Source organism: Fistularia commersonii, chromosome 1 (genome assembly GCF_037954325.1).
Source record: "Fistularia commersonii isolate RoL2024-O1a breed Wild chromosome 1, RoL_Fcom_v1.0, whole genome shotgun sequence".
Taxonomy (NCBI): Eukaryota; Metazoa; Chordata; class Actinopteri; order Syngnathiformes; family Fistulariidae; genus Fistularia; species Fistularia commersonii.
In genome coordinates this window covers 28,709,120-28,735,421 of record NC_141284.1, presented here as the reverse complement: position 1 = coordinate 28,735,421, position 26,302 = coordinate 28,709,120, and the positions used below count along the sequence as shown (strand labels likewise).

Genomic DNA, 26,302 nt, shown 5'->3' with positions numbered 1-26,302 from the left:
TTCGCAAAAGCCGGCATCATTTCCGAGGAAACTGACTGACAGTAAAGAAAGTGACATGGCATGTTTGATGGAGATTTAAATCAAATCAGAAACAGAGGATGAGGACTTCCATGGGTTCGATTGATGACGATTACCGGTAAAACAATGTGAATACCAAACTCAGTTTTGCTCCCGCTCTGTTTCTAAATACGCAGACTTGTATGCTTGTGTGTGTGTGTTGTTGTTGTAAGGCGGACGTAGTAGAGGACACCATGAGAACGTTAAAGGGGGCGTGGATTATATATAAAACCCGCGCCTTATAATCAGGCGCGCCTTATATGTGAGTTAAATACAGTAATGGCACACATAACTGAGACTGCACCTTTTATTACGCTGCGCCTTGTGGTCGTGAAAATACGGGAAAATATTTTCCTGCATGTCGGCATGATTGTAGCTCCACTGAACACCACAGGAGGTCTTTCCTACCTGAGGCTATCAGACTTTTTAATTCCTCTCCCTTCAGCCGCAGGGAATCTCAAAATCTTCGTACTTAAGACACTATACAGCCTCAATTTGTGACTTTGACACTTAATAGTTTTATTTGTATTTCTCATTTCCCCCCCTTTTTTTTTTTATACTGTTTATAAAATTTCATACTATTATTATTATTGTTATGTTTTCCTTGAAACTCTGGCACAACAATTTCCTTCAGGATAAATAAAGTTGTTCTTATTCTTAACTTTGCACAACAGCCGAGGTCAATTCGCACGACTACATTCTTGTTTTATTCTAATGTTGCACTTTTAGTTCTTCGTCAAATGAATTTTTAACGCAGAATTTATTTCGTAGAGAAACAGAAAACTCCGGCCCGCTGACTCAAATGATTCGGTTCTCTTTGCGAGGGACTCATCCAGACTCGAGTCCGTAAAAATGGCGTTTTCCCGCCGCCAGAAGCTCCGCCCACAAACCGTAAAGCCGCGTTTTTAGGGCGTCAGCGCGGCGAGGACCTGCTGCCCTCCTCTGCAGCCGAAGGTCTGAGCGAAAGATGAGCCGAGGGCGGCGGCACAAAGGTGCAGTGTGGATGTCTTGAGTAGGAAACAATGAGCACCTCACACACACACACACACACACACACACACACACACCACGCTTTCTTGCCACCTCTTATAAAATAAGTGAAATCACAGCGTTTGCACAATGGCCTTTTAGCCGTGGCGGGCAGGGAGCGGCTTCCGGCGCCACCCGAGATGGAGATGGAGGAGAAGGAGCGCACTGATGTGAAGAAACAATGGTTTTATCGGCGGGAGGCGGAGGGTTTGCGTGAAACGTAACAATAGAAGTAAATAAAAGCGAGCCGCGGATGACGTCAGCTCCTCCGAAGGCGAGGATTTCTTTTCTCGTGCTTCGGCGTGAAGCTGAAACACAATATAAAACCTTTTCAACCTGAAAAATAAATTCACAAAGAGTTTTTCTCAGAATCCCAAACGCCACAGGCAACTTTCCTTTCAAAAAAAAAATATAAAAATCACCATAATTATAGCATTTAAAAATCACCCGAAGCTGTAAAAACACTAAGTATAGTCAGATTTTTCAACTTTCCAGCTGTCCTTGAATGAATCATGCACCGTGTCTGTCGGGGGGGGAAGCAGAAAAAAAAAATGTAAAAATAAAAATCAGAATCGGGGGGCTTGAGATTGTGATAATTTCGTGGCCGTCGCTTCATACTGCGTGTCTGGTTTCAAATTAAATTCGGGGAGGAAAACGCCGGCTTGGCCGAGGCCCGGCTTGGACGGATGCCTGCAGAACGTAAAAGAAAAAATAAAAACTGTTAAAGAGTTGAAAATGTCTAGTTTATAGAGGCAGTAAAAAGGGTAAAAGTTCACTCCCTTGGAAAAGATGCCGTGTACTTTAATCTCCCTTCATGTATAAATTTTTGTTAAAAGAAAATCAACTTTTTTTTTTTTTTTTTTTTTTTGCGCCATTATTGCTTTATGACCGGGTTATAAGTGAAAAAACACTTTTTTTTTTTTTTTAACGTGTGTTTTCTCATCCTTTTTGTTCCACTAAATATGGGGCTTTAAAATGGAAGGAAAAATGAGTCAAGATTTTACTGGAGTGAAAAAATAAAATATAATGAATAAAAACCCTTGAACCGGCTGGGGATTTGTAGGGTTAATATATTTGCAAAATTAGATCCCACATTGCCGAAGGCAAGCACCCTGGCATTGATTTGTAATGACTCTTATTTATTGAATAAATATCTGCGGTTAATAACCCCTGCGCTATAATCCGATTTGTTATATTATTATCAGCATTATTATTATTATTATTTAAACGGTCCCGGCTGCTCGGAGGTTGTTTGTTTGGTTTCTTCAAGGCTCCTCGAGGTCAATAATTCATCCTTTTACAAGTTTTATAGATTTTACAGAAAGCATTTGATAAAATCTCACACGCCAACACAATAACTGACAAACCAGGAAACGCCGTCTCGGCCGTTTATCGAGAGCGACGGCCGATTTCTGAGACCAGCCGAGTCGGAAAAGATGTCGCCGAACCACTCGGGGTTCCAACACGGATTCATGCGAAGGGTTGCGTCAGGAAGGGCGTAAAACTTTTGCCAAAAACAAACATGCGAAGCCATCATAATAACCAGATCAGACCGGATCGGTCGAGGTCCGGGTTAACAAGGACCCCCATTGGTACCGACGACCTACGAGGAACCAATGGAAACCGGGCTACCGGAGGCCCAAGAAGGCGGATTGGCTGTGGCGACCCCTGAGGGGAAAAGCCGAAAACAGAATTCAATGTTTGCATTTGTGTTAGAATAAAGAGGCGGTTTCTGATCGGATCTTCCACACGGACGGACGCCAACCCGGTTCGAACCCGGTTCTGCGGCGGTCTGATGGATGTTTGGGGGGGTCAGGTGGTTGGAAGGAAGTGGAGACTGCGGACAATAAAGCCCCGGCCGATCATTTGACCTGGCTTGAAAAGACCTTAAAGGAAAGACAAAGCTGGTTGTTGTAAAGCGAGAGTTTTTCTTTGGTCTCGTTTCAGGGGTTCTGGGCTCCTCGCAGGCAGCACCAAGCCAACAACTGCAACAACTACCTTCATCCGGATCGAAACTAAAAGTTGAATCTGCCATCCGAGCTGGACTTGAGCTCTGATTGGCTGACGGAGCTCGGACCTTTTTCACGAATGTTAATGTATTTTCATTGGAAACTGTGATTGCAGAACAGAAGAGGACGCTGCTAACCCCGAAAAACAACCCGCAAGCTCGGACTTTGGTCGTCGCGGCGGCTCCTGGGAGACAGAAACGACCTCGGGGTTGTGTAACACACACACACACACACACACACACACACACACACACACACACCGCTGCACGTGGTGCCGCAGTCATACATGCGCGGCGCTTTGAGTGGCGGGTCGCCGAAGAACTTCAGACAGCGGCTCCAAAGACCGGATTTCCTGGATTCATTTTTATTTTTTTGACAAAATACTGTTCTTTTGTGGTCATGAGTTGTCGGGGGGAGCGGAGGGAGGAAGGGGGGGGTCTTCCATTTCGGAAATGACTCTAAATCCGATTAAAAATGTTCCCCCGTTTGTCACTAACGCTACATCCTGGCCCCAGAACAGTCAGATGCCTCCACTGTACCCACAAAGCTTGTGTGTGTGTAGTTGCCACATACAATACAGTAGATTGCATACTTGGACCACACACACACACACACACACACACACACTTGTGGAAATCAAAGGCAATGATTAAACCTGCGGTGGGAGCGAGAGCTAATCTGCTGACCCGGCTTGATGCGGAAGAGGAAGCATTTCTCGCATCCAGATCATTTGCGAGGGGATTACGGAGAGTTGGAAGTCCTTCCGAGGGCAGCGTTTCTCCCACGCCGAGTCGGTGCCTGCAAACGGGTTCCCACCGAGAAGCTTCCGGACCCCGGCGCCGCCAGCCACGGCTCCTCCGGCCTAAAATTCGTCCCAACCTGGTGCAGGAACCAACGCTACAGACGCACCATCGCGCCATCGCGAGGTGGATCTGCACCGCTTCCACCACCTCCACCGTTCCCATGTCGAGCCCTGACTCCATCTTTCTTGTCCTTGTTGGTCTCGACCCACTCACATCCCGTCTATTTTTGTTTACTTTATTCTCGTCATCGCTATTAGCACTGGAGCTAAATGACGTTAGCATTAGAAATAAACGACAACATTAGCATGTTGTCGTTTAGTTCCGGTTGTCAGTTTTCACCCTTCCTCCCCCCAATCCGTTCTTATCCCTGCTGTTGTTTTCTCCGCTTTCTACTTTGGATGTCTTTTGCTCTTTCTAATTGCCGGTCTATATTTACTGAGATTTAACTGTTACAAAAGAATTTCCCCTATGGGGATCGGTAAAGTTTCTTATCTTAGAAAGGCAGCTCATAAAAGCGCCGGGAAGGGAAGCCTTGCGTGACGCGCCGACGGTTTCGCGGCAGAAACGTCCGAGTCCGGACCCGGCCTGCCTTTCATTAGGCTGATTAGAACGCCGTGAAATTGAGCGTGAAAATACCGCGACCGCCGGACGGCGTCGACATGTGTTGGGAGTTTGGCGGCGTCGCCCGCGGAGGCGTCTGTCAGCGACCTGTCAAACACCAGTCGAGTCCAGGTGTCTCGTCCGGAGAGGCCTGTGTGTTTTGGACGCGAGTCGTCTCCAACAACATTCCTCTGTTGATGTTAAAGGGATTTAGATTTATTCTAAAGACTTCAGCATCATGTTCAGGTTTTTTTTTTTTTTTTGACGTCGTTATGCATTTCTATACCACCTCGGTTAAGACGTTTATTGGAGTATAAATGTCGTTGCGGGCGGCCGGCCGTCAATCACCGCCTCCGCACAGCTTTGGCGTCGAGTCAACGAGAGCGAATCCCACGTCTTAAAACCCGAAATCCAAAAGTCAGCGGGGTTTGCCTGAGGAGTTCGCGCGTCGGACGCCGCGGGTTTTAGAGATCGAACGTGTTTAATCGGGTCGCTCTTGATAATCCGTCCGAGGCCGATGTCATGAGCAGATGCCGGAAGGAATAAAACCGGAACAAACCTTCTGAAGCCAAACCCGTTTTGTTCAAAACAAGGGTTTAAGCAACCACGGAAAAGTTTAAGCCGAGGGTGTCGAAGTCATTTTGGTTCGGCCTATTTGATGTCAAGGGGGCCGGACCGGTAAAATCATAGCACAACTACATTAAGTCCAAATATTTCCTTTTGCTTCAGTGCAAAGGAGAACCGGTAATTATAAGAACCTTTATATAATGAGCCGTTCCTTTGAAAGAAATTCATGACGAACAACCCGAGATTCATGAAATGCAATTTCAGCAACACTAAGCCCCCGTTGTGTCTTCTCAGTTGTCCTGCATCGTATTTGATTTCAGGCAGGGGCCACAAAATATTGTTCCGAGGCCCGCGAGCAGGAGACCCCCGGTGTAAGCCAACGTCCTGGCTTCTGTCCGGGCGCTCCGGCTTGTTCCCGCCTCAGGGGTGGAAACCAGGCTTCGGACCGTAACAAACCCCTTTGAGCGTTTCTAGGATGAAGGAACGATAGCATGGGACGCTAACAACAAAAGCGTGCGGCGTCTGCCAAGAAAACCGTGTTTGATGGACATTTGGAAGCTGCCAGGGCTGTTCATCACATCTCACCTTCTGCTGAGGACCACCAATGCTCCAAGCTGTCTGGAAGATGAGCCCGGCTTCGTCCAACGTTCCAAGAATCTGAAACGGGTGCGGTTCAAGAGCCGGCCTCTTGAGTAACTGCCGACCCGTCCATGGCGTACATCAACTGTCACCCAGCATCAGCTGGGGTTATCTGAAGCCCTCATGATAGCTGCAGGACATCTGGAGGGGTAGAAGTCTGGACCAACTCAGTTGGTTGAGTCCATTCTCAGATGTGTTGTTCTTGCTTTGGCCAACACTCGTCAGAGGATCTTTCATCACCATTGGTGAACATCCAACCTAATCTGTCCAAAGCCCAACTTCTCCTATGAAGCAGCGAGAAGCAATTCAGCCGTGAACGTGAATCAGAGGGATGATCATGGAGTGCTTGATTGTTCGTATTCCTTTAGAATACAGTCGTTTGGAAGACACGTTTATCCAGAGCGACTTCCAGTGGAGACGCCGGCGACCGAAGCCAGCGCCTCAAACACCTCGAACCCTGAGCTGCACCTTCCTGTTGGAACATCAAGCCCAGAAGACCAGATGCCGCTTTCTCACTGGAGAAACTTCAGCAGTTCCTACAGGAACCAGACCAGGTGTTCATGCACAAGCGCTACTAAGACCAATTCCTGGAGTCGTTTTAGCTTCTTCTCCAAGGCGAGGTCTTGGTGACCGGTAGAACTCCTGAGCCAGGACCAGATACTTTTTTTTGCAGAGCATCATAATTATGAACTACTTTCTTGGACAGAACCAGGGAGCGCCACGTTTAAGCAAGTACGTGACACAAATGCATTTATTCACAAAGGCACAGACGGATGCCTGTACCAGGTCCGGGTTTCTGGAGTCACAAAAGTCTCAAGAACTGGAGACGTAGGTTTCTGGACTTTGGAACAATAAGATATTAGCTCTTACTGTGGAGATGAAGATCCGCCAGGAAGAGATGAACGGAATCTGAGAGAAAGAGTCCATGCGGAGGAAGCTCAGAGGAGCTTCAAGTGAATCCTGAACTCAAGCAGAGTTGGGGCATGGAGTCTGCGGAGGGTAGACGGGTTTTGCTGAGGCTGGAAGGAAGAGGAGCCTTCTGAAGCCGGTCAGCAGAGACAGCTGAAGCCTTGCTAAGCCCAGGACACTGGCAGGGGTAACCACTGTAGACTAACGCTGGCAACGAAATCCTCTTATCCTCAGTCTGATGAGGCTTGATGATCTACAGGTGTGCACTCACTCCAGCTGAAAGCCATCCTCCTGCAGGGCTGCTGCTCAATCAGGCTCTCTGGTGAAGAGCTGAGAGGTGGAAGGAGCCGCGACTTAAACTCCCGAGAGGTTCGGGCTCTTCGTCGCAGAACGGTTGCCAGGACTTGCGGCGGAACGTGACCATTTTCACCAAAATAAATATGAGGTTAGCGAATGGTGCTTCACTCAAACCAGGTTTCAGTCCAGCCTCCAAATGATTAAGAACAAAATGAGCACAAAACCGACCCCCGGGACGAATCTCAAGCCGACTCGGGCAGATAATCCACCCCCTTCGCTACGACCCAAATATGACATAGCGAGCAGGAACAAGAAGGAACCCTCTAGGATCAGAAATCTTGTCCATAACGAGGAAAACATTTTGATCCCGAACTCTTTCCACGTGCAGAACTTCCGAGTGTTCCGACTTGTACTTGTTGTTGGGTTTTTCGGGGGGTATTTTTCCCCTTTTTGATCGACGTCCTGGTTTCTGCTCACGTATTTAGGTACGGTTCACATACCTTTGCTTTTATATATCGCAAAACAATCTCTGCCGCCGGCTCGTGCCATCGTGGAGCAAAGCGTTTTCGACCTCCTGGAACGTCAGCGCTCGTGATGAAACTGAATATTCTACCTCCTTCTTTCTCGGCCTTCAAAGAATAGATGGTTTCCATTCAAACGTCCTCGTACGTGATGGATTTCCGACACGCCGGCCAGCGCGGCGAAAAAACAAACCACGTGACCGCATGACATTCGGGTCGGGCCCATCGGATTGGACTCGCTAGTTTGACCCGATGTTGGCAGGAGATGAGAAGTTCGCCCCGAGTTCCCGAAGACCGCGAATGTCGACGTCTCCAAAAAAGAAAATTAGCTTATCTACAAACGACTGTATCCGACTGTAACATGATTAAGAGGTGGAAAGCAGTTTAAAAGGCAAATTGGCAAATCCTTCCCTCCATAACTCATCATACTCCCTGTCTCAAAGTGAATGTTAAACTCATCTCCCGAGCGTTTGTCGTCACAAAGCTGGACGATCCTCCGCTTTCCATCCGGCTCTTTCTATCTCCCGGTGACCTCGGGAGTCCTGGTGTTGAAGACTTGGGTTACAAATAGCCTGTCTGTACTTTTTTGGGTTTCCGTGGAGCGGCTGGTGTCTAAGAGCTCAGTCTGAGGTCACGGTGAGACTTGGGTATGAACTGAACTCTCTCAAAAACCCTTCCTTTCGACCAAAATGTTGTCGACGCACGGCGAACGGCGCCAGGAGCCGACTGGATTGGAATCCTCTTTGCGCCCGACGTGAATATTTGTCTGGAAGAAATAGCGGGGAATTTGGGGGAATATTCATTTTGTGGGTTTGCGCATCAGTGCGTTGGAAATATTCTCAGCAAAATACCACCTGCGGAAAGATGTTTCCCATTAACGGAAGCTTTTCTTTCCCCCCCAAGTGGCATCTAGCTAGCCGGCTCCCGCGCCACGGATCGTTAGCTCGTTTCAGCGATATGAAACGGCCGAATCACCACGACGACAAACGACAGCGGCCGAGCCGAATGTCTGGACAGGACCGACCGGCGCCGACGCCAAGACGCCTACGACTGGCAACGACTCCAACGTTAGCAGGTAGCGTTAGCATCCGCCTTGTGACCAGACCGGTATGATGTACATCTTTAAACTCGCTAAAAATACAGCTCGCTATCGCTAATGCGTACAGTTATGTATTCATTCGTTATCTATGCTGTTTTTGGTTTGCCGGTGACGTGGAAACTCCCAGCCGGAATCGAACCGAGGACCTTCTCGCCGCGAAACGGACAGATTTTACGGATTTTTAAAGATTCCTCCCGACGGATCCCGTCCCTCATGTGGAAAGGTCTGGATGGAGGGGCGAACGACCAGGCAGCCAACGCTGATATTTGTCGACCCTTTTGCACTTTTACCGTCGCGCGAGGTGCACTTTGAGTTCAGCGGTGGGACCTCACGAGGTCCGCGATCGTTTAATCTCCGGGCTAAACCAACACGCGTCTCCGCAACTGCTCACGTCCTGGGAATGCGATATCAATAACTCCCCGCCGTCCGATCATACGTTAAAAAAACACGTCAAAAAATAAACGCCAGATCACATCCTTCTGCGCTTTTTCTTTGTCTGCTTTCCCTTGCTGTCCGTCAGCCAAGCGGCCAGAACATCTATTGCAGAAAACGGGAAAATCCACCAGAAAATTTGCCAGATGTGAAGATCACTCACGTCGCTTTTTCTTTTTCCAGGGCGTCAAGATTGTTGAGTTCGATTTATAGATCGTCGCAGGACTTCACGGAAGATCGCCGCCGCCGTATTTCAAAGAGAGTAGAAGCCGTTTGCGGACCTCGGTCGAGAAAAGTCACGTGAACGGTCGAATCCCTTCACGAAATCAAACCGCCGTACGAGCGGAGGCCGGCCCGAGCCAAAAGCTTCATCACCAATAACTGTTTTTAGTGTTTAACCCGCTCCCCCTCCTTCCAGCGCCTAATCAGAAACTGCTGCTGAACCAAAAAGTCAGGACAAAGTTAATCCAAAAAGTTTGTATTTCATGACTTCTCCTCTCAGAGCGCGGCCATGCCAAAGTATGACCTTATTATTTTCAATGTTTTTTTTTGTTTTTTTTCCTCCCCATAAAGGCTAAGCGGAGAAACGGTGCGGTGAAAAAAAACATCTGCGGCGTTATCGCCGGCCAGCGATGCACGGTGGACGGACGCGTGAGTATCATCAAAACCCAACATGATTTGACGCTTCCGCTTTCGGTATCTCAGAATCGGAGTCGAATTAAAAAGCTCCCACGACGCGCTCTGTGTTTTTTCTAGCCGTTGACGATCCTCTGGAAGGAAAGAGTGAACCCGCTGGGCCACCAAACCTAGAAAACACTGGCTCCGGCCGTTCGCTCGATAAATATTTAAAGGCAAAGCAGGGCTGACGTTCCCGCGGGATGATTTCGATACGATCCGTCTTTAAATCTTCGTCATCTTTCTTCTCTCTGACAGATTTCCTCTCCCGTACCTTTAAATCGAAAACGGCAACAGAGAGGTCTCCGCTCGAATCATAAATCACGCTGTCAGGATTTTTTCCCCTCAAATGTGATAAAATATGGGTGAGCCGATCCGAAACATGGCGCCCAAGCAAACCGACCACTAGGGGGCAGCCTCATGGGCGACAAACATCTTTTTTTTTTAAGCCTCTCTTTTTGGCGCCTCCGCCTCGCCAGAAGAAGGTCACTGGTTCGACTCCCACACGAGGAGGGCTTTCCATTTCAAATTTGCAAGTTTCTTGGGTTTTTCCTGAAAGACGCAGCAGGATTATCGGAGGCCCTGTGAGAGTTGCGTGTCCACAGTCAGGGGAGGCAGGAGAGGCCGTGCCTCACTTGCCAATCTTGGAAATAAATAAATGTAAAAGGGGAAAAAAAAGAGTGAAATGCTTCTATCTAGCGGCTATTTACATTCACTTCACCGGTATTATTCAAAATGGAGGGGTCTGCGCATTTACCGTTTAAAAACCGAGACGAGACGTGCGGTGAGGCTGCCGACTGTTGAGCCTCAGCGTAGATCGACGCATCTTGCTTTCTCTCTGTATGTCGCCGTTCAAATGTTAAAACACGTTCGCTAGATGAACTACGTTTCCAATGTGCAGTGTTTTTTTGTCAACAACTGCATGTGTGTTACTAGTTTCTTGTGCTGAGCGATCAGAAAACGGCTGCCAAGAGCCACGAAGTGAGGCACGCGGGTCTCCTGCCTCACGGCGGGGGGGCACCGAGGATTCCAGGGAGTCTTCTTGCGACTCCTGAATTATTGGGTGCGTCAGCTGCTCCGAAGGGTTCAAAGCTTTTGTGAATCAGATTGCGATGAAGCGAGCGCACAATGAATGGATGCGTGAATGAAAGTTGTCGGACACGACAACAACTCATTTTTCCAGCATGTTTACGTCCTTTTTCCGTATTGTACAATTAATCTTAGGGATTATTTTCCTATTTATAGAGTCAGATAAACAATAGGCATCATCGGCCCGAATCCACCTTCCCCTTTTTTGGTTCCCTCTCTGCTAAGAAACAAGGGCCAGAAAGCTGCATGCTTTTCCAAACAAGAGTGGCCGAAATCACTCGCGGCTGCTTTCAATCTAACGTCACATCATGCGAAGACGCCAAAAACCTCCAAAATAAAAACAAGCGCTGGGTCACGTCGGCCCGTCGGCGGCTTCCCTCGCACCTTCAGTTTGTCCGCTCGACGTCGCACCCATAAAAAGAGGGGACGCGTGGGAGCCGGCCAGCGCTCTTGGGAACAGCGGCCGTAAATTATATAACAATCACTGAGAAACTCTTGAAAACCAACGAGCTCCTCCTTCCACTCCTGTCCATCCTGGTTTTCCCCACCTGAGGGCACAGGCTGATTTTTAATGTTATTTATTTCTTTTCTCATTTTCTTCCCTCCACGTTTCGCCACATTCCATTCATGATTACGATTTTCACATGTGTGTGTGTGTGTGTGTGTGTGTGTGAGAGAAGCCTTTCGGACAGTGTGGCAGGTGGCTGGTGGAGCTCGTCTTGAATTGATGAAACTACCTTTCAGCCCAGCCGGCTGCCGACGTGCACAAACTTCAAATGCATCGACAATAATGTTTTAAAAAATACTGATAAAAATCCCGTCCTGTGATTGGTCGATGACCCCCGATGAGGTCACTGGCCGCCACGCCGGAACATCAACAACAAATTCCCTTTAGCTTTTTAAATCCTTTCTGACAAAACTGCCTGACATTTTCACAAAGCCAGCTGCCGTTGGGGAGCAAATGAGTGATTTTCACCTCAAACATCCCCAAAGTTACTTTTACCGTGACGTAGAGCTTCACGCGAGGCGTTTGCGTGGATTTTGACTTGAAAATGTGGTATTTTATAAGCTTGCAAAGCAGATATTAGGTGGTTGTAAAGAACCTGCAGCAGAGCGGATAAACAATCCGGTTGATGGCGAATCAGATTTGATAAGGGTTGACGAATTTACAACCCCACTCCAACACACACACACACACACACACACACACACACACACTCACCCGTGACGCGGGTTTCTGCGCGCAGGCCCGCGGCAGGTAACACAGGAAGTGACCGACGGCGAGGAGGAGGATCGTGGGTGTCCACATCCCTGCGCGTCGGCGGGGCCGCTTCTCCGGGGGCGATCAACAGGTCCACGCGGAGGCGGGGACCGGGGACCGGGGACCGGGGACCGGGGAGCGGACCGGGGTAACGGGGAGATTAAAAACAAAGAAAAAGAATTCAAAAAAAAAAAAAAAAAAATCCGTCAAAAAGAGTGACTTTCCTGCGTCCGGCGTCCGGTCACATGGTGGGCGAAGACGAGCCGTGACGTTTCTGCCTCTCGTCTTCTTCTTCTTCTTTTTCTTTTTTAATTCTTTTTAATTAAATGTACGGTTCTCCTGCTGGTCCCGCGGGCGGCGGCGGCCGGTGATCGCGGCTGCCGCGGCTGGAGCTGCGCGCAAAAGTCCATCGCCGCTTCATTTAAGACGCCAAAAGGAGGGACGCGGCCGCCGAGGCCACGCCCACTCGCCTGATTGACAGCTCCGAGTCCTGTGCGCGATCCGACGTGCACGGGCGTGTGCGTGTGACCGGGAGAGAGCCGGGTTCCTCCTTGCAGGAAAGGGGTCTCCTGCAGGTGGTGGAGGACCGCCTTCCTCCCGGTCCTCCTGGTCCTGGATGGTCCTCGGCGCTCCTTCCGGACTCCTGCGTCCTCCTCCGTGACGACCGGACCGGTTCTTCTCCGGTTCTTCTCCGGTTCTTCGGGCCCCGGAGCTCGCCACGTCCGGCTTCGTCCCCTCCGCCGCGGCGAGCCGTGGAACATCTGCGGTCTCCTGAGGAGGAACGGCGGCTCTGGACTTTCTTGCGTTGGCCGTCTGTGTTTTGAGGCCATCTTGTCGCTCCGCTCCATCTTCTCCGCCATTTACTAAAGGAACCACGAATCTAAACCGACAAAAGGTTGCGGTTGAATCGGTTACTTGGTGAGCGGCGGGTTGAAGTTAGTCGTCGTGAGTCTTCGGCGGCAACTGGATCGAAGTTTATGACACGCGGATATTTAAGTAAAATACGACACAATGAACCAACAACAACTTCTGGCTTTTGTTTGTCGACTTTTTCGTCTTAATTTAGCGATTAGAAAAACACACAAGACCAACCTGAGCGCTCACTAACTCACAGGATAGATAGATAGATAGATAGATAGATAGATAGATAGATAGATAGATAGATAGATAGATAGATAGATAGATAGATAGATAGATAGATAGATAGATAGATAGATAGATAGATAGATAGATAGATAGATAGATAGATAGATAGATAGATAGATGGATGACACCTGGTTGAATTTATTTTATGATTATATCTATATAAATATGGAATGTATAGAATGGGAAAGTTTGTAAACGTTTATGAAATAAACCGCGTTCGATCATTAAAAGTACTTTTCGGCCGAATATCCCCGGGATGTTTAGTTTAGAAAATAATAATAATTATTCCAAACTGCACCATCGGTTTCTGGTTTAACGGACTTGAAAATAAAGCATTTGTATTTACTTGACTTTTTTTAATCTATTTGGCTAAATTCCCTGCAAAGCAGGCTTTTTTTATTCTATCTTTGTATTCATCAATAAATCATATTGTGACATTTTTACAAGGACAGGAAGTGGAACCAGAAAACTGTTGAAATAAATTCATGTCGACTAAAATGTTTCGATTCGCTTCGTTTCCATTTTGGTTTGGAAAAAAACGGGTGCGACGGAGAATTTTGGTGTAAAAACTCGGCATTTTCAAAACGGTCGTTTCCCACCGAAGGCGTCGCGTCGCCGTCCTTGACATTTTTACGAAGATCCTCCGCCTTAAAGCACCTGGAAGAGATCGATCGTCCCGATAATCACCGTTCATGAAGTGATGGGAGTCGGCGAAGCGCGGGTGTCCAACCCTTGGGTTTTCGGCTCTCCCGCTTTTTAAGAGCTGAAAAGGGCCATCCGGGGTCCCCCCGCCCCCCCCCCCCCGCCCCCCCGCCCACCCCGTCTTTGTCCCTATAGATGTTTTTTAATGGGCGGCGGTGACAGTTGAGCGGCTCCTGGAGGGCCCCCTCTGAAGGGCCCTGTAATTAGAGCTATTGAGCTGCTGGAATTGGCACAATTAGGGTCGGAATTAATTATTTGTGCGAGCAGCGGGCCGGAGAACCCCCCTGCCACCCCCCCACGCCATGGATGGACGGGGGGGGGGGGGGGGGGGGGGCATCAAAGGGCTCAGGAGAAGTTTGCAAGTGGGAGGCGGCGAATGATCGGCGGGTCCGACGGCTTCGTTGAAGCTTCGGCAGCAAAAGTGTCCGTCCGTCGGGGATGGAGATCGAAGATCCGTCTTTCTGACGGTCCGTCTTCGGTGCGTCAGAGCGGCTAAAGGGCCTAGCGGTCGCCTCGGAGACGAAACATCCCGGTTCCGCCCTCCTTCCGGCCTGCATCGGTGTCGCCAGGCGAAAAGCCCGGCGGCGGCCCTCTGCTCGGAGTTCTTCCACGATGGCGTCGGTCCTTCTGTCACCGGTTTAACCGCCAGCGACCGGCAGACACTGACTCCGTTGTTCGATCGGTTTCCTCCTCCGCCGGCTCTTCGGCGCCCCCGGTGGCGAACGGGTGTCGGCGCGCTCACCTGTCGAGATCCTTTGGAAAGAATCTGAAAAAATCTGAAAACTTTATTTGTCCCCGGGCGATTGGAGGGCACATGGGTGTGAGCATGTCAAAATGAAATGAAATAGAATAATAATTTGGAAAAAAAACAAAAAATAATAATGATGAATAATAAAAAGAAGAGGGAAAAAAGACAATAATATACATGAATGAATAGACTGATTGTACAAAATTCTGCAAACGGCGGGTCAAAAGAGCATATTTCTACGTTCCATCTCGTGCTTTTGCTTTATCTGACAGTCCTTCGGTGCAGAAAAGACTTTTTTTCACCACCGGCTTCATCACGGGCATCATCGGGGCGACGATCTTTTTTTGGGGGGGGTTGGAACGCCCCGAGTCAGCGGGGTGGAGGAGAGGAGGGTCCAGGAGTGTCTCTTGGAATGTTAACGAGACCGGTTTTATATCTGCCCCCCCACCCGCCGCCCCGGCCCGGACAAAGAGGGCGGCTCTGCTGAGGCTCAGCGAAGCTCCGATCTTTGATTCTGTTGTCGTTTGGCCCGACATGAAAGAAACGTCCCACAACAAAAACAACCAGGGGCTGAATGGACCTGCTGAAAGGAAATGTACTTCCCAATTACCGCAGTGGCCCGTCCAGAGAGCGCACCCCGACCCCCGACCCCCGACCCCGGTGCCACCGCCGCCCCCCCCCCGCCCAACCCAACACCCCCAAAACCCCCCCGAACCCCCCGAACCAGCACCACCAACTTACACTACATACAGAGGAAAATTAGCAGGTGTCTGTACACAGAATTAGACGGAGCGAGGGCCACCCAGAGATGCGACAGCTGGGGTGTGTGTGTGTGTGTGTGTGTGTGTGTGTGTGTGTGTGTGTTGCACGTACACACTTGCAGAGAACCGGCAGAATTTACTCTCTCGTCTGTGCGTTAACACAAAACACCACAAAGTACTGGATGGTGCAGAACGGCGTTGTAATAATGTTTTATTTACTTGAAATGCTTCACAAGTCACGGACTTTACAAGAGAAAGTATAAGTGCCACTTTTGTGTTTTTTATCTTTGAGATAATATTTTAAGTTGTTGTTGTTGTTTCTTCAATCTAAAGTATGAGTTCAAGCTAACAAATCAATTTCATGTGCAGTCATTACGTTATAATAAACCCTGAGGAAACTCTTACTGCCATGACAAATAAATAGCATTTTATTTATCATTTGGTGTTTTAATTGCTATAATAATAATGATATTAATGATGATGATGATAATTCCTTCCTGTTCTGTATGGATTTTAAAAGATACTATCTGATGTACTGTATGTAAAACCTGCAAAACTGGGTTAAAATGACTTTAAAAAAAGGGCAAAAATCCATCTATATTAATTTATTAAGATTTATTATCAATTGAAGATGCATTATTAATTGAATGATTCATCCATTTATCAATTTGTATTATTTTCAGTACTAGACATCACACTGCTTGGTGACTGTTATTAAAAAGTAAATGAACTTTAAGTTTGTACTCATTCAACTACAATAGTTGAGGAGGTAAAAACTATTTAAAAACTCAATCCACATCAACGCCACCAGGGTGTGAGGGGTTTCCATGCCTGCCACTGTGTGTGTGTGTGTGTGTGTGTGTGTGTGTGTGCCAGCTCAATGCAGCAGCTCTTGAGGGGTTAATACTGTCAAACACGACCGAACACAATTATTGCTCTGAGTGAAAGGCGTGGGGGGGCTCGCTCTCTCTTCTCCCCCTGCACCCCAAAAAAAGACTCATCTGGATTTCATTTCACAAATTCCTTTTTTTTTTTTTTTTTTTTTTACATCGAACGGCTGCAATTTTCACCGGCTCCTGAAAACCAGGAGATCTGGTCTGTAGACACACACACACTCACACACACACACACACATCAGACATGGCCACCGGGGGCCTCAAAAGGCAAACGCGGCAGCAAGTAAATAAATAAATCAATAAGTAAATAAATAAATAGATCCGACCAGAATTGCTTCGACGTTAATCCGAGATATGAGATTATTTTTTTCTTTTAAATCGCGGTAGCGGGGGAATGAAGGAAGGAGTGTGAGCGGCGGCGGCGGCGGCGGCGGCGGCGGCGGGGGTGTGAAAAGAGCCATTGAGTCCAGACTCGGGGTGTCCCGCACCTGCACGGCGCTATTCACCCCTCTGTTTACACACTGTCATCCACAATTAATACCTCCCGGGGGCCCCGGGGCCGCCTGCCCTCCCCGGGGCCCCCCCGCCCCCCCCCGGGGCCCCCCCGCCCGTCCCCCGGGCCCTTATGGGTGCCTAATTGAGCATACTGCTCTCCTGATTGAATTAACAGCTCTGTCTCCGGGACCTTTTCCCCTCGTACCCGGGTGGGGGCGGGGGGGGGGGGGGGGGGGGCGAGTCCACGCCGGCGGCGGCGGCGGGGGGGGCGGGGGGGGGGCGGGGGGTCAGGAGGGGGCGGGGTTTGTTGAAACTGTCCAGAAAACGTGTCTCTTTCTGTTGGCAAAACCAAGGCTGGAAATGTGAACGGGGGGCAACCAAAGGTCTCAGTCTTCACAGGACCAGCGGGAGGGAATTAGCATATACAATACTTCACACACACACACACACACACACACACACAGCTGCTCTGTCTCCTCGTAGTTCTATTTCCCTCACAGATAGCGCATCTTACAGCGGTTACCAAGGTAACGCACGTCCCTCGCATCGCCGGCAAAGGAGCCATGAACGTCTTCGGTCGCTCCGAAAAACGATCTTTTGTTTGAATCAAGGGTTTCTTATCATTTGATTGATGGTCTCTTTGCTTTATATCAATGCATATATTCTTTCATGTAACTGAAATGTGGGATTTTTGGATTTCCAAAACATCAAACAATGACCAATCTCCTTTTTCATGATAGTCGGAAAATCCTGGACGTTGAATTTCCGCGGGATGCTAAATTGATCTTTTCGAACCCGAACCCTTTCTGTGATTGGATGTCAGCTCAGCCCCGCCGCGATTGGCTGTCGGGATGTTTGTTTTTCTTTGTAATTAACAAGGATTGGGAACCGGTCCAATTGAAAAACTATCGCAGTTCCCCTCGAATGCAGGTTTCAGGCCGGAAACGGCGCCCCCTTGAGCTGCGGAGGTCTCATCGCACTCGACGTCATTTTGGCCGGAAAGGGCTGAATTTTGCGTGTTTCTCGTCGTCGCCTCTCAGACTCGACGCTCTTCCACCGAAGAGCACGGCAAACAGCAAACAGCCACAGATATCTGCGTTCTTACGGTCATGTAGAATCCGAAAGGTTAAAAGCTTACAGGACTTGGTTGTACAATCCTTTCAATCAGCACTTGGTGAGGGGTCGAGGGTGAAGGGGTCTCCAGGTGGTCACCGCGACACCTCAAAAGGGCTCGACGACGACATCTGCCGTCCCTTTGTCTTCGTCTGGTCGCCTCACATCGATGTGACGGCTCGTCGGAAGGCCCGTCCTCCCCCTTTAAGAAGTTAGGTTGCGGATGCGGCGACAAATCCTCGGCCACGTCGGTCGGCCTCGGCCGGACCAGATGAGTCTCTGGTCCAAGCGCTAAGAGGGTCGCTTCCACTTTGGTAGACGGTTTTGTTGGGAGTTGGAGTGGCGTCGGCGCCAGTTCTCTTTCCTTCAAGGTCGACGGCCAGTTGTGGTAAAACCTGATTGTGTCTCCAGGTGAAGCCTGAGACAAACTGGTTTTGAATACTAAGAATATCACAATAGTTGTAAACGTGTCTGAAAAAGACAGCCTCTCTCCTTCTCGATATATATCATCCACCGTCACGTCTTATTTCGGTCTTTAAATGGCTGGGAGGATCGCGAGAGCGCAAACGCCTGCGGCGTCGACTTGGCACGGCCCGCCGTAACAACAGTAAAGTATAATAATGTGGAAAATCGGGATCCCTCCCGAGAGACGGCTCCACGCTGCGTTCCTCGCCATTTCCAGGCCTGTGAAACAGTTTGCCGCGTCTTCATCCATTCTTGTCAGAGCCGGCCGAGCGCATCGGGCGACGGGGGATTAAAAAAAAAAAAAGAAACAGAAGAAGAAAATGGATGCGTTCGAGGCCGTCGGTCGATCCGTCGGATTCGTGCGTCGCCGGGACGACGGGCGCTCGATGTTGCCGTCCAGACTCCAGATCGCCTCATCCGTCAAACCCCCCCCAAAAAACAAGGAGGTGCCGACAGGAGGCCGGGTTCTCACATCTAAAGGAAAATGGAAAAAAAGATGAATATCAAAAAATCAACCTCAATTTATGTCTAAAGTCTGCAGTCCTTCTCAGGTTGATGGTCTGTTTCTCAATATTCATCTGGAATTATTAATCTGGTACTTTTGAAACACAGGAAGTGGAGATTAGGGAAAGGAAGGAGCCAGGAAATCTGCCGCAGAGCCAAAGGGCCTCAATAAATACAGCTTTTAACGGCTGAAACTTTTCTTTTTTTTATCATTTTTATGAAGCAATAACAAAGAACCCAAAGCCCGGTTACAGGAATTATATATCTTTTTATGCAAAGAGTAAAAATGTCAATTTGTCAATACTTTTAGAATAAGTTAAAACGTTTTAAAGCCACTTTACTTGAAATAAAGGGGATAAATATTTGTTCCCAAACATTATTTTAGGTTCCATCCCAGATTGTCAACACGGCGCCCCGCGTGGCCGACGCACGCCGTTTTTTTGTTTGTTTTTTTAACCATTCACAATCATATTTAAAATGGATATTTAAAAAGTCAGATGGCCTCAGGGAGGAAAGACCTACTGAACACCACAGGAGGTCTTTCCTCCCTGAGGCCATCAGACTTTTTAATTCCTCTCCATTCAGCCGCCGGCAACCATAAAAACCTATCTTTAACCTAAAAAAAAAACAAAAACTGTGCAATATTTCATTTCACTGTGCAATATTCAGAACTGTGCGATTATTCATTTCATAACAGCTACACTACAATTTTTCCTTTTATCATACTATTGTGCACTCCTTACCTCACTTGTCACTAAGACACTTATAGTTTTTATCACTTGTTTACTAAGACACTTTATAGTTTCACTGAGACACTTTAAAGTTTATAGTTTATTTTTATTTCTAATTCTGCCTTTTTCTTTTTATTATTTATTACTGTTATATTTTCTGTAACTCTGGCACGACAATTTCCTTGGGGATTAATAAAGTTGTTCTTATCTTATCTTATCTTATCTTATTTCTAGTAATCTTTGCGCTCTTCCTATCGGCACACATCCAAACGCGCCGCGGACGGCAAAGTAGGGATTTCAGCCGTCGGTGGAAAGCGGTTTCTCCGCCGTCCATGTGACCAGAAGCGCTCCGAATGTTGAACCTCGGACCCGAGGGGGGTTTCGGGGCGAGGGGCCTCCGCCGGCGGCCAGGTGTGGCCCCGAGCTCCGCGACGCGGCCGAGCGGCTCACCTCTCCGTGAACCCCGGCGAGCCCCGGCTGCGGCGCGGAGCTTGCCCTCTGCAAAACAAAAACAAAAACACACACATCTCTGCCAGGCATACCCCCGCAGCGGTGAACCTTGGAGCGACCGCATCCCGGCCCCCGACCCGGGGCCCCCGGCGGACCCCGTGTCCTCTGTTAACAAGCCGGCCGACACTTTGGCTGTTGTCACTTGTTAGCCGCGGTCCCTCCGATACGGCGAGCGGGCGGGGCCAATTAAACTCGCACTGTTCCACGCACCGGGTCAGGAGTTTAGTGGCTCATCGGCGCCGCGGACTTTCACCGCCGGTTACCTAATCCTAATCCGGCTGGACCAAACCAGACCCATCTCTCTGTGAAGGGCCCTTTCTTTTTAGATTCACCTCTTGGAGTAAAGAAGAAGAGGATGTTTCTTTAATGGTTCCACGGCCGCGACGTTTCAAGCACTCGCACGACGCAAGGAAACTGAGAAGAAACGATAGACACTTTTAACAACATAGATGGACGAGGACGCCTTGTTTAACAAGCTGCACCCAAACCAGCCAGCCAGCCAGCCATCCATCCATCCCTCCATCCCTCCATCCCTCCATCCATCCACCCATCCATCCACTCATCTAAACATCCATCAATCCATCAATCCCTCCATCCATCCATCCATCCATCCATCCATCCATCCATCCATCCATCCATCCATCCATCCACTCATCTAAACATCCATCAATCCATCAATCCATCCATCCATCCATCCATCCATCCACCCATCCCTCCATCCCTCCATCCCTCCATCCCTCCATCCATCCCTCCATCCATTCCTCCATCCCTCCATCCCTCCATCCATCCACCCATCCCTCCATCCATTCCTCCATCCCTCCATCCATCCATCCATCCATCCATCCACTCATCTAAACATCCATCAATCCATCAATCCATCCATCCATCCATCCATCCATCCACCCATCCCTCCATCCCTCCATCCCTCCATCCCTCCATCCCTCCATCCCTCCATCCCTCCATCCATCCCTCCATCCATTCCTCCATCCCTCCATCCCTCCATCCATCCACCCATCCCTCCATCCATTCCTCCATCCCTCCATCCATCCATCCATCCACTCATCTAAACATCCATCAATCCATCCATCCATCCATCCACCCATCCCTCCATCCCTCCATCCCTCCATCCATCCATCCATCCCTCCATCCATTCCTCCATCCCTCCATCCCTCCATCCCTCCATCCCTCCATCCATCCCTCCATATCTCCATCCATCCATCCCTCCATCCACTCATCCCTCCATCCATCCCTCCATCCATCCATCCATCCATTCCTCCATCCCTCCATCCCTCCATCCCTCCATCCATCCCTCCATATCTCCATCCATCCATCCCTCCATCCCTCCATCCACTCATCCCTCCATCCATCCCTCCATCCACCCATCCCTCCATCCATCCATCCATCCCTCCATCTTCTGCTGCTTATCATGCACTCAGGGTGTCAGGGGATGCTGGAGTTCATCCCAACTGGCGAGAGGCCTGGTTCACCCTGGACCAGCCGCCAGTCAATGTCAGGGCCAAACATACCAAAAAAACAACCGTTCACTCACTTATTCGGGGTGATTTTCACATTTTTTTTTTTTCCAATGAACCTGCCGTATGTTTTTGGTAAATTGGGAGAACCTGCCGACTCAACACAGAACGCTCCCCTTGTCCGTCATGTTGCGAGGCCAAAGCGCTAACCGCTGCGCCGCCCTGCGCCTAAACAATACGACAATATACAAAAGTATAAACATGCACAAAATGTGTCGGTGTATGTCCTGCTGCCGCTGCTGCTGCGAAACTACTTCCCAAACACGGTATCATTACCATCTCATCTCAAAAGTTGCAACTACAGCAATACTTGCATTGGTCAATCTTGGTCAAAATATTTTAAAATCCAAAAAAAAAAGACACTGGCTTGAAGGTTACGTTTGAGAAAATGCTCAGGGTCTGTTTGAGTCCTTCTCGTATTTACTTAAATTGAGCAGCCATGATAGGACGAAGCCTGAGAAGCAAATCCGGTGGTTCCTAAATATTCCACAGTCGACTGTCGGCTGGATCGGAAGAACATGGGAGTGTTTGGGAACGACAGCAACTCGGCCACCAAGTGTTAGGCCACGTAAACTGACAGACGCTGAGGCGCATCGTGCCAAGAGGTCGCCGACTTTCTGCAGAGCCAATGGCTGCAGACCTCCAAACTTCATGTGTCCTTCAGATGAGCTGAAGAACAAAGCGCAGGGAGCTTCATAAATGCTCCCCACGGCCGAGCGGCTGCATCCAAGCCACTCGTCACCGAGTGCAACGCAAAGCGTGGGATGCGCCAGTGGAAAGCAAACCCACACTGGACTCTAGAGCAGCGGAGACGCCTTCTCTGGAGTGACCAATCCCGTTTCTCCATCTGGCGATCAGATGGACAAGTCTGGGTTTGGAGGTCGTCAGGAGAACGTTACTTGTATGACTGCACTGTGCCAAGTGTGAAGTTTTTTGGCCCCTTCGTTCCAGTGAAAGGAACTCGGAAAGCTTCAGCACACCAAGACATGTTGGACAATTCCATGGGAACCGTTTGGATTTGGACCCTTCCTTTTCCAACATGACTGTGCACCAGAGCACAAAGCAAGATCCAGAAAGACATGGAGGACAGAGAACTTGACTGTCCTGCACAGAGTCCTGACCTCAACCCCATACAACACCTTTGGGATGAAGGAGAGCCAGAGAGCCAGGCCTTCTTGTCCTACATCACAAATGCTCTTCTGGAAGAACGGTCAGATATTTCCATAAACACCCTGCTGGACCTTGTGGACAGAAGAGGTGAAGATGTTCTGGCTGCAAAGGGTGGACCCACCTCATATTGAACCTATGGATTAGGAATGAGATGTCACTTAGGTTCACATGCCAGTCAAGTCAGCCGAATCAACACGTTTGACCATATAGTGTGTGTGTGTGTGTGTGTGTGTGTGTGTGTGTGTGTGTGTCTGGAGATGTGTTAGAATACAGTGACTTCTTTTTAGAGGATGTGGTGTCTGCTGTGATTGTGATGACGTCTACATTGGAGAGACCAAACAACCTCTGCACCAACAGGTGGTCCAACACAGGCGAGACACCACCTGAGGACAGGACTCCACGGTCCACCTCCACCTGAAGGACAAGGGCCGCTCGTTTGAAGACACCAATGTCAGAGAAGACAGACGGTTGGAGAGAAGAATCAAAGAAGCCATCTTTGTCAAAACAGAAGAACCATCTCTGAACAGAGGAGGAGCCTCAGACATGAGCTTTCACTGGGATCAGTACCAAGACGGACCAGGACCTTCTGCACCCTCCAAACAACCAGGAAAGACCACCGGAAGCAGCCCTCGGTAACGTCCACGTGAGGCTCAGCTCATGGGATCCAACGGGTTTCACTCCTTTTCACATTCCAGTCCAGGTTCATTCCAACGAACGACACCTCCGTTAGCAGAACAACCTCCTCACAACATCACAACATCAACTCTTCCATTGACACAACAAGCCACCGTAACCTGGACCCGCCCCGAATCCTGGCACTTAAGACTGAAGAAGCTTCTCGGTTGAAGAGCGAAACATCTTCAAGTGAAGAAATTCAAGTCCAGAAGATTTCAACAAGAATTCCCCCGGACCTGGACGACTGAGAACCTCGGCAGACACCGAAGGATGTCGCCCAAAGGACATCACATCTCCCGGGTAATTCGGGTCATCGGAGTCGCCCGAAGACCGTGGCTGAGTTTCTTCATAAAAATCGACTGAATTCGGCTGGTTTTTAGGAGCTCAGGTCCGGCAGAGGAGCTTCGGCTCAGCCTGACCCCCCGACCACCAAGCCTGATCCAGCCCAGACGCCCCGGGTTCCGATCGGACCCCCCTGTAATCGACTTTGGTTTCAGAGTCGACTTGACTGACCTCCTCCCCGTGTGTGTGTGTGTGTGTGTGTGTGCGTGTGTGTGTGTGTGTGATAGTCACATTGACCATTAGTATGAAGTGCTTTATCACGTGTGTCATATCGATCGGAGAAGAACCAGGAGTTTGATTCGGGTTGTGCACTGGATGAGACGCCGGACGTGTGGCGTTCAAAGACCGCCGTGAGTTCCAGCTTCTTTATCTTCATTTCTTGCAGGACCACCAGGTTCTCTGCAGGACCACCAGGTTCTCTGCAGGACCGCCGGTTCTGTGGAACCGCTAAATGGGCCGGAGCGCAGCGCCTTGGTCAGATCCAAAATAATTGTCCAACCATCAGACCTCTCACCTGCTTCAATGACACTCAAATATTAAAAACAGCCAAAAAATATAAAGCGATTTTGTACCAATAATTTGCACAGTCTTTCACAGTAATATTTATATATATATGTGTTCTATTCTTCCTCTCTTTTTCAATTTTTTTATTTAATATTATTTTTTTATTTTTTGTTTTTGGTTCACAACTTTGATGCTGCAACCCCATCTGTCCCCCAATTGCCCCTCAGGGACAAATACATTTTTTCTGATTCTGATTCTGATAAATAACTGACACTTATTCTCTGCATCTGGACATTAAAAGAAATTCTGCGAGTGGAAAATAAAAATAAAAATGAATCTGCTGTAAGTACTGATTGTTGCTCTCACTCACTGCTCAGCCACATCTTAATACATTCAGACCTCCATAGATTTATGCATTAATTGATTTGTAAATGCAAAATTCAATGCATTTTTGCACACAGCCCGCCGTGCACCAGTGCACGACCTCCCACATGCACACTCTCACTCTTTCCACAGGTGTAAAATTAGATTTCTATATTTTCATCTACCTGAAAATGCACATCTCACTGTCAATTTGTACTTTACACCGCCTTCTTCTACCTTTCTGTCTTTTTATGTTTTATATCTGGATACTGTAACGATGAAATTTACTTCCGCACACGCCTGCTGTGCACAGAACGACAATAAAGTCTTTATTTTCTTTATTTCCCTTCCTCTGCGGAGGTGGGAAACAGTTTGAATGAACTTCCACTTTGTCATTAACGTGGGGAAATAAACATTAACTCTTTTGTGTTGGATGGGGGGGGGGGGGGCGACTCCATACAGGAGTTTTATTGTTATTTAAATCTTAAACCAAGTCTAATAAAAATAAATCACAAACGAGCTATAAATTGGCCTGGAATCCCCTCATCATTGAAAAAGTCAAAGAAATTCCATGAAAATTTCAAAACAAACAGTCAAGATATCTCTGATTAGCCGCTCTACACATCACCAAGGACTGAGCGCTTGTGTGTGTGTGTGTGTGTGTGTGTGTGTGTGTGTGTGTGTGTGAGGGAGGGGAAAGAGTTAATGCTCAAGCTGTTAAACATTACGCCCCTCCGACAGCTGTAACAGTAAAACCTCCTTCTCCTCCTCCTAAACAATTATCCTGCATGCTGTTTTTTTTTTTTTCTCACAGTAACGGTAAAAATGTGTGCAGGAATCTTGACTTTGCTTCTCCTGCTCTGGACGTTCGGCTTAAATAAAGTACAGCTTACATTTGTTGGGCACGCCTGCAACATGTCCACTAGGGGGCGCTACTGAGGGGGTCAAAACCACATTGGCCGAGTTCAATCATTCCTTCATTCATTTATTGCCACTGCTGATGCTGCACTCGGGTTGCTGGAGCCCAGCTTTCGCTCACACAATATTCACGCCATTTCCCCATTTTTTCCCCAAATCAACCCTCTACTTGTTTTTGGGCTGTTGGAGGAAATTGCAGGCGAATGCAGGGGTTTTTAATTTGGGTGCCGTGTCATGTTATGCTCTGGAAAGGAGAGGAATGAAAGTTAGTCGCAGCAAGACAGAATATATGTGTGTGAATGAGAGGAACTCGGGTGGAACGGTGAGGCTACAGGGAGTGGAGATCAAGAAGCTGGAGGATCTCAGGTACTTGGGGTCAACAGTCCAGAGCGTAGGAGAGTGTGGAGAAGAGGTGAAGAGACGGTTCAAGCAGGTTGGAATGGGTGGAGAAAAGTGTCAGGGGTACCAAGAGATAGAAGAACATCAGCCAGAATAAAAGGAAAGGTGTACAAGACAGTGGTGAGACCAGCCATGATGTTTGGACTAGAAACTGTTCCAATGACCAAAAGACAGCAGGCAGAACGAGAGGTTGCAGAGATGAAGATGTTGAGGTTCTCTTTGGGAGTGACCAGGATGGAGAGGATCAGGAATGAGTCTATCAGAGGGACGGCACATGTTAGATGTTTTGGAGAGAAGGTCAGAGAAGCCAGACTGAGATGGTTGGGTCATGGACAGAGGAG

General features: G+C 48.6%; 1 protein-coding gene across 4 annotated transcripts in view; it reads right to left on the bottom strand.

Annotated features, from left to right (window-relative positions):
* smoc1 (SPARC related modular calcium binding 1) overlaps nt 1–12,459 on the bottom strand; it is a 63,732-nt gene extending 51,273 nt beyond the window's left edge. For all 4 annotated transcript variants that reach the window (XM_086159052.1, XM_086159043.1, XM_086159071.1 and 1 more), the window contains exon 1: nt 11,949–12,459. In XM_086159052.1, the coding sequence (XP_086015178.1) occupies nt 11,949–12,035 (87 nt within the window). In that variant the 5' untranslated portion in view covers nt 12,036–12,459. The remainder of the gene's footprint in view (nt 1–11,948) is intronic.
* Between the last annotated feature and the right edge of the window lie 13,843 nt (nt 12,460–26,302).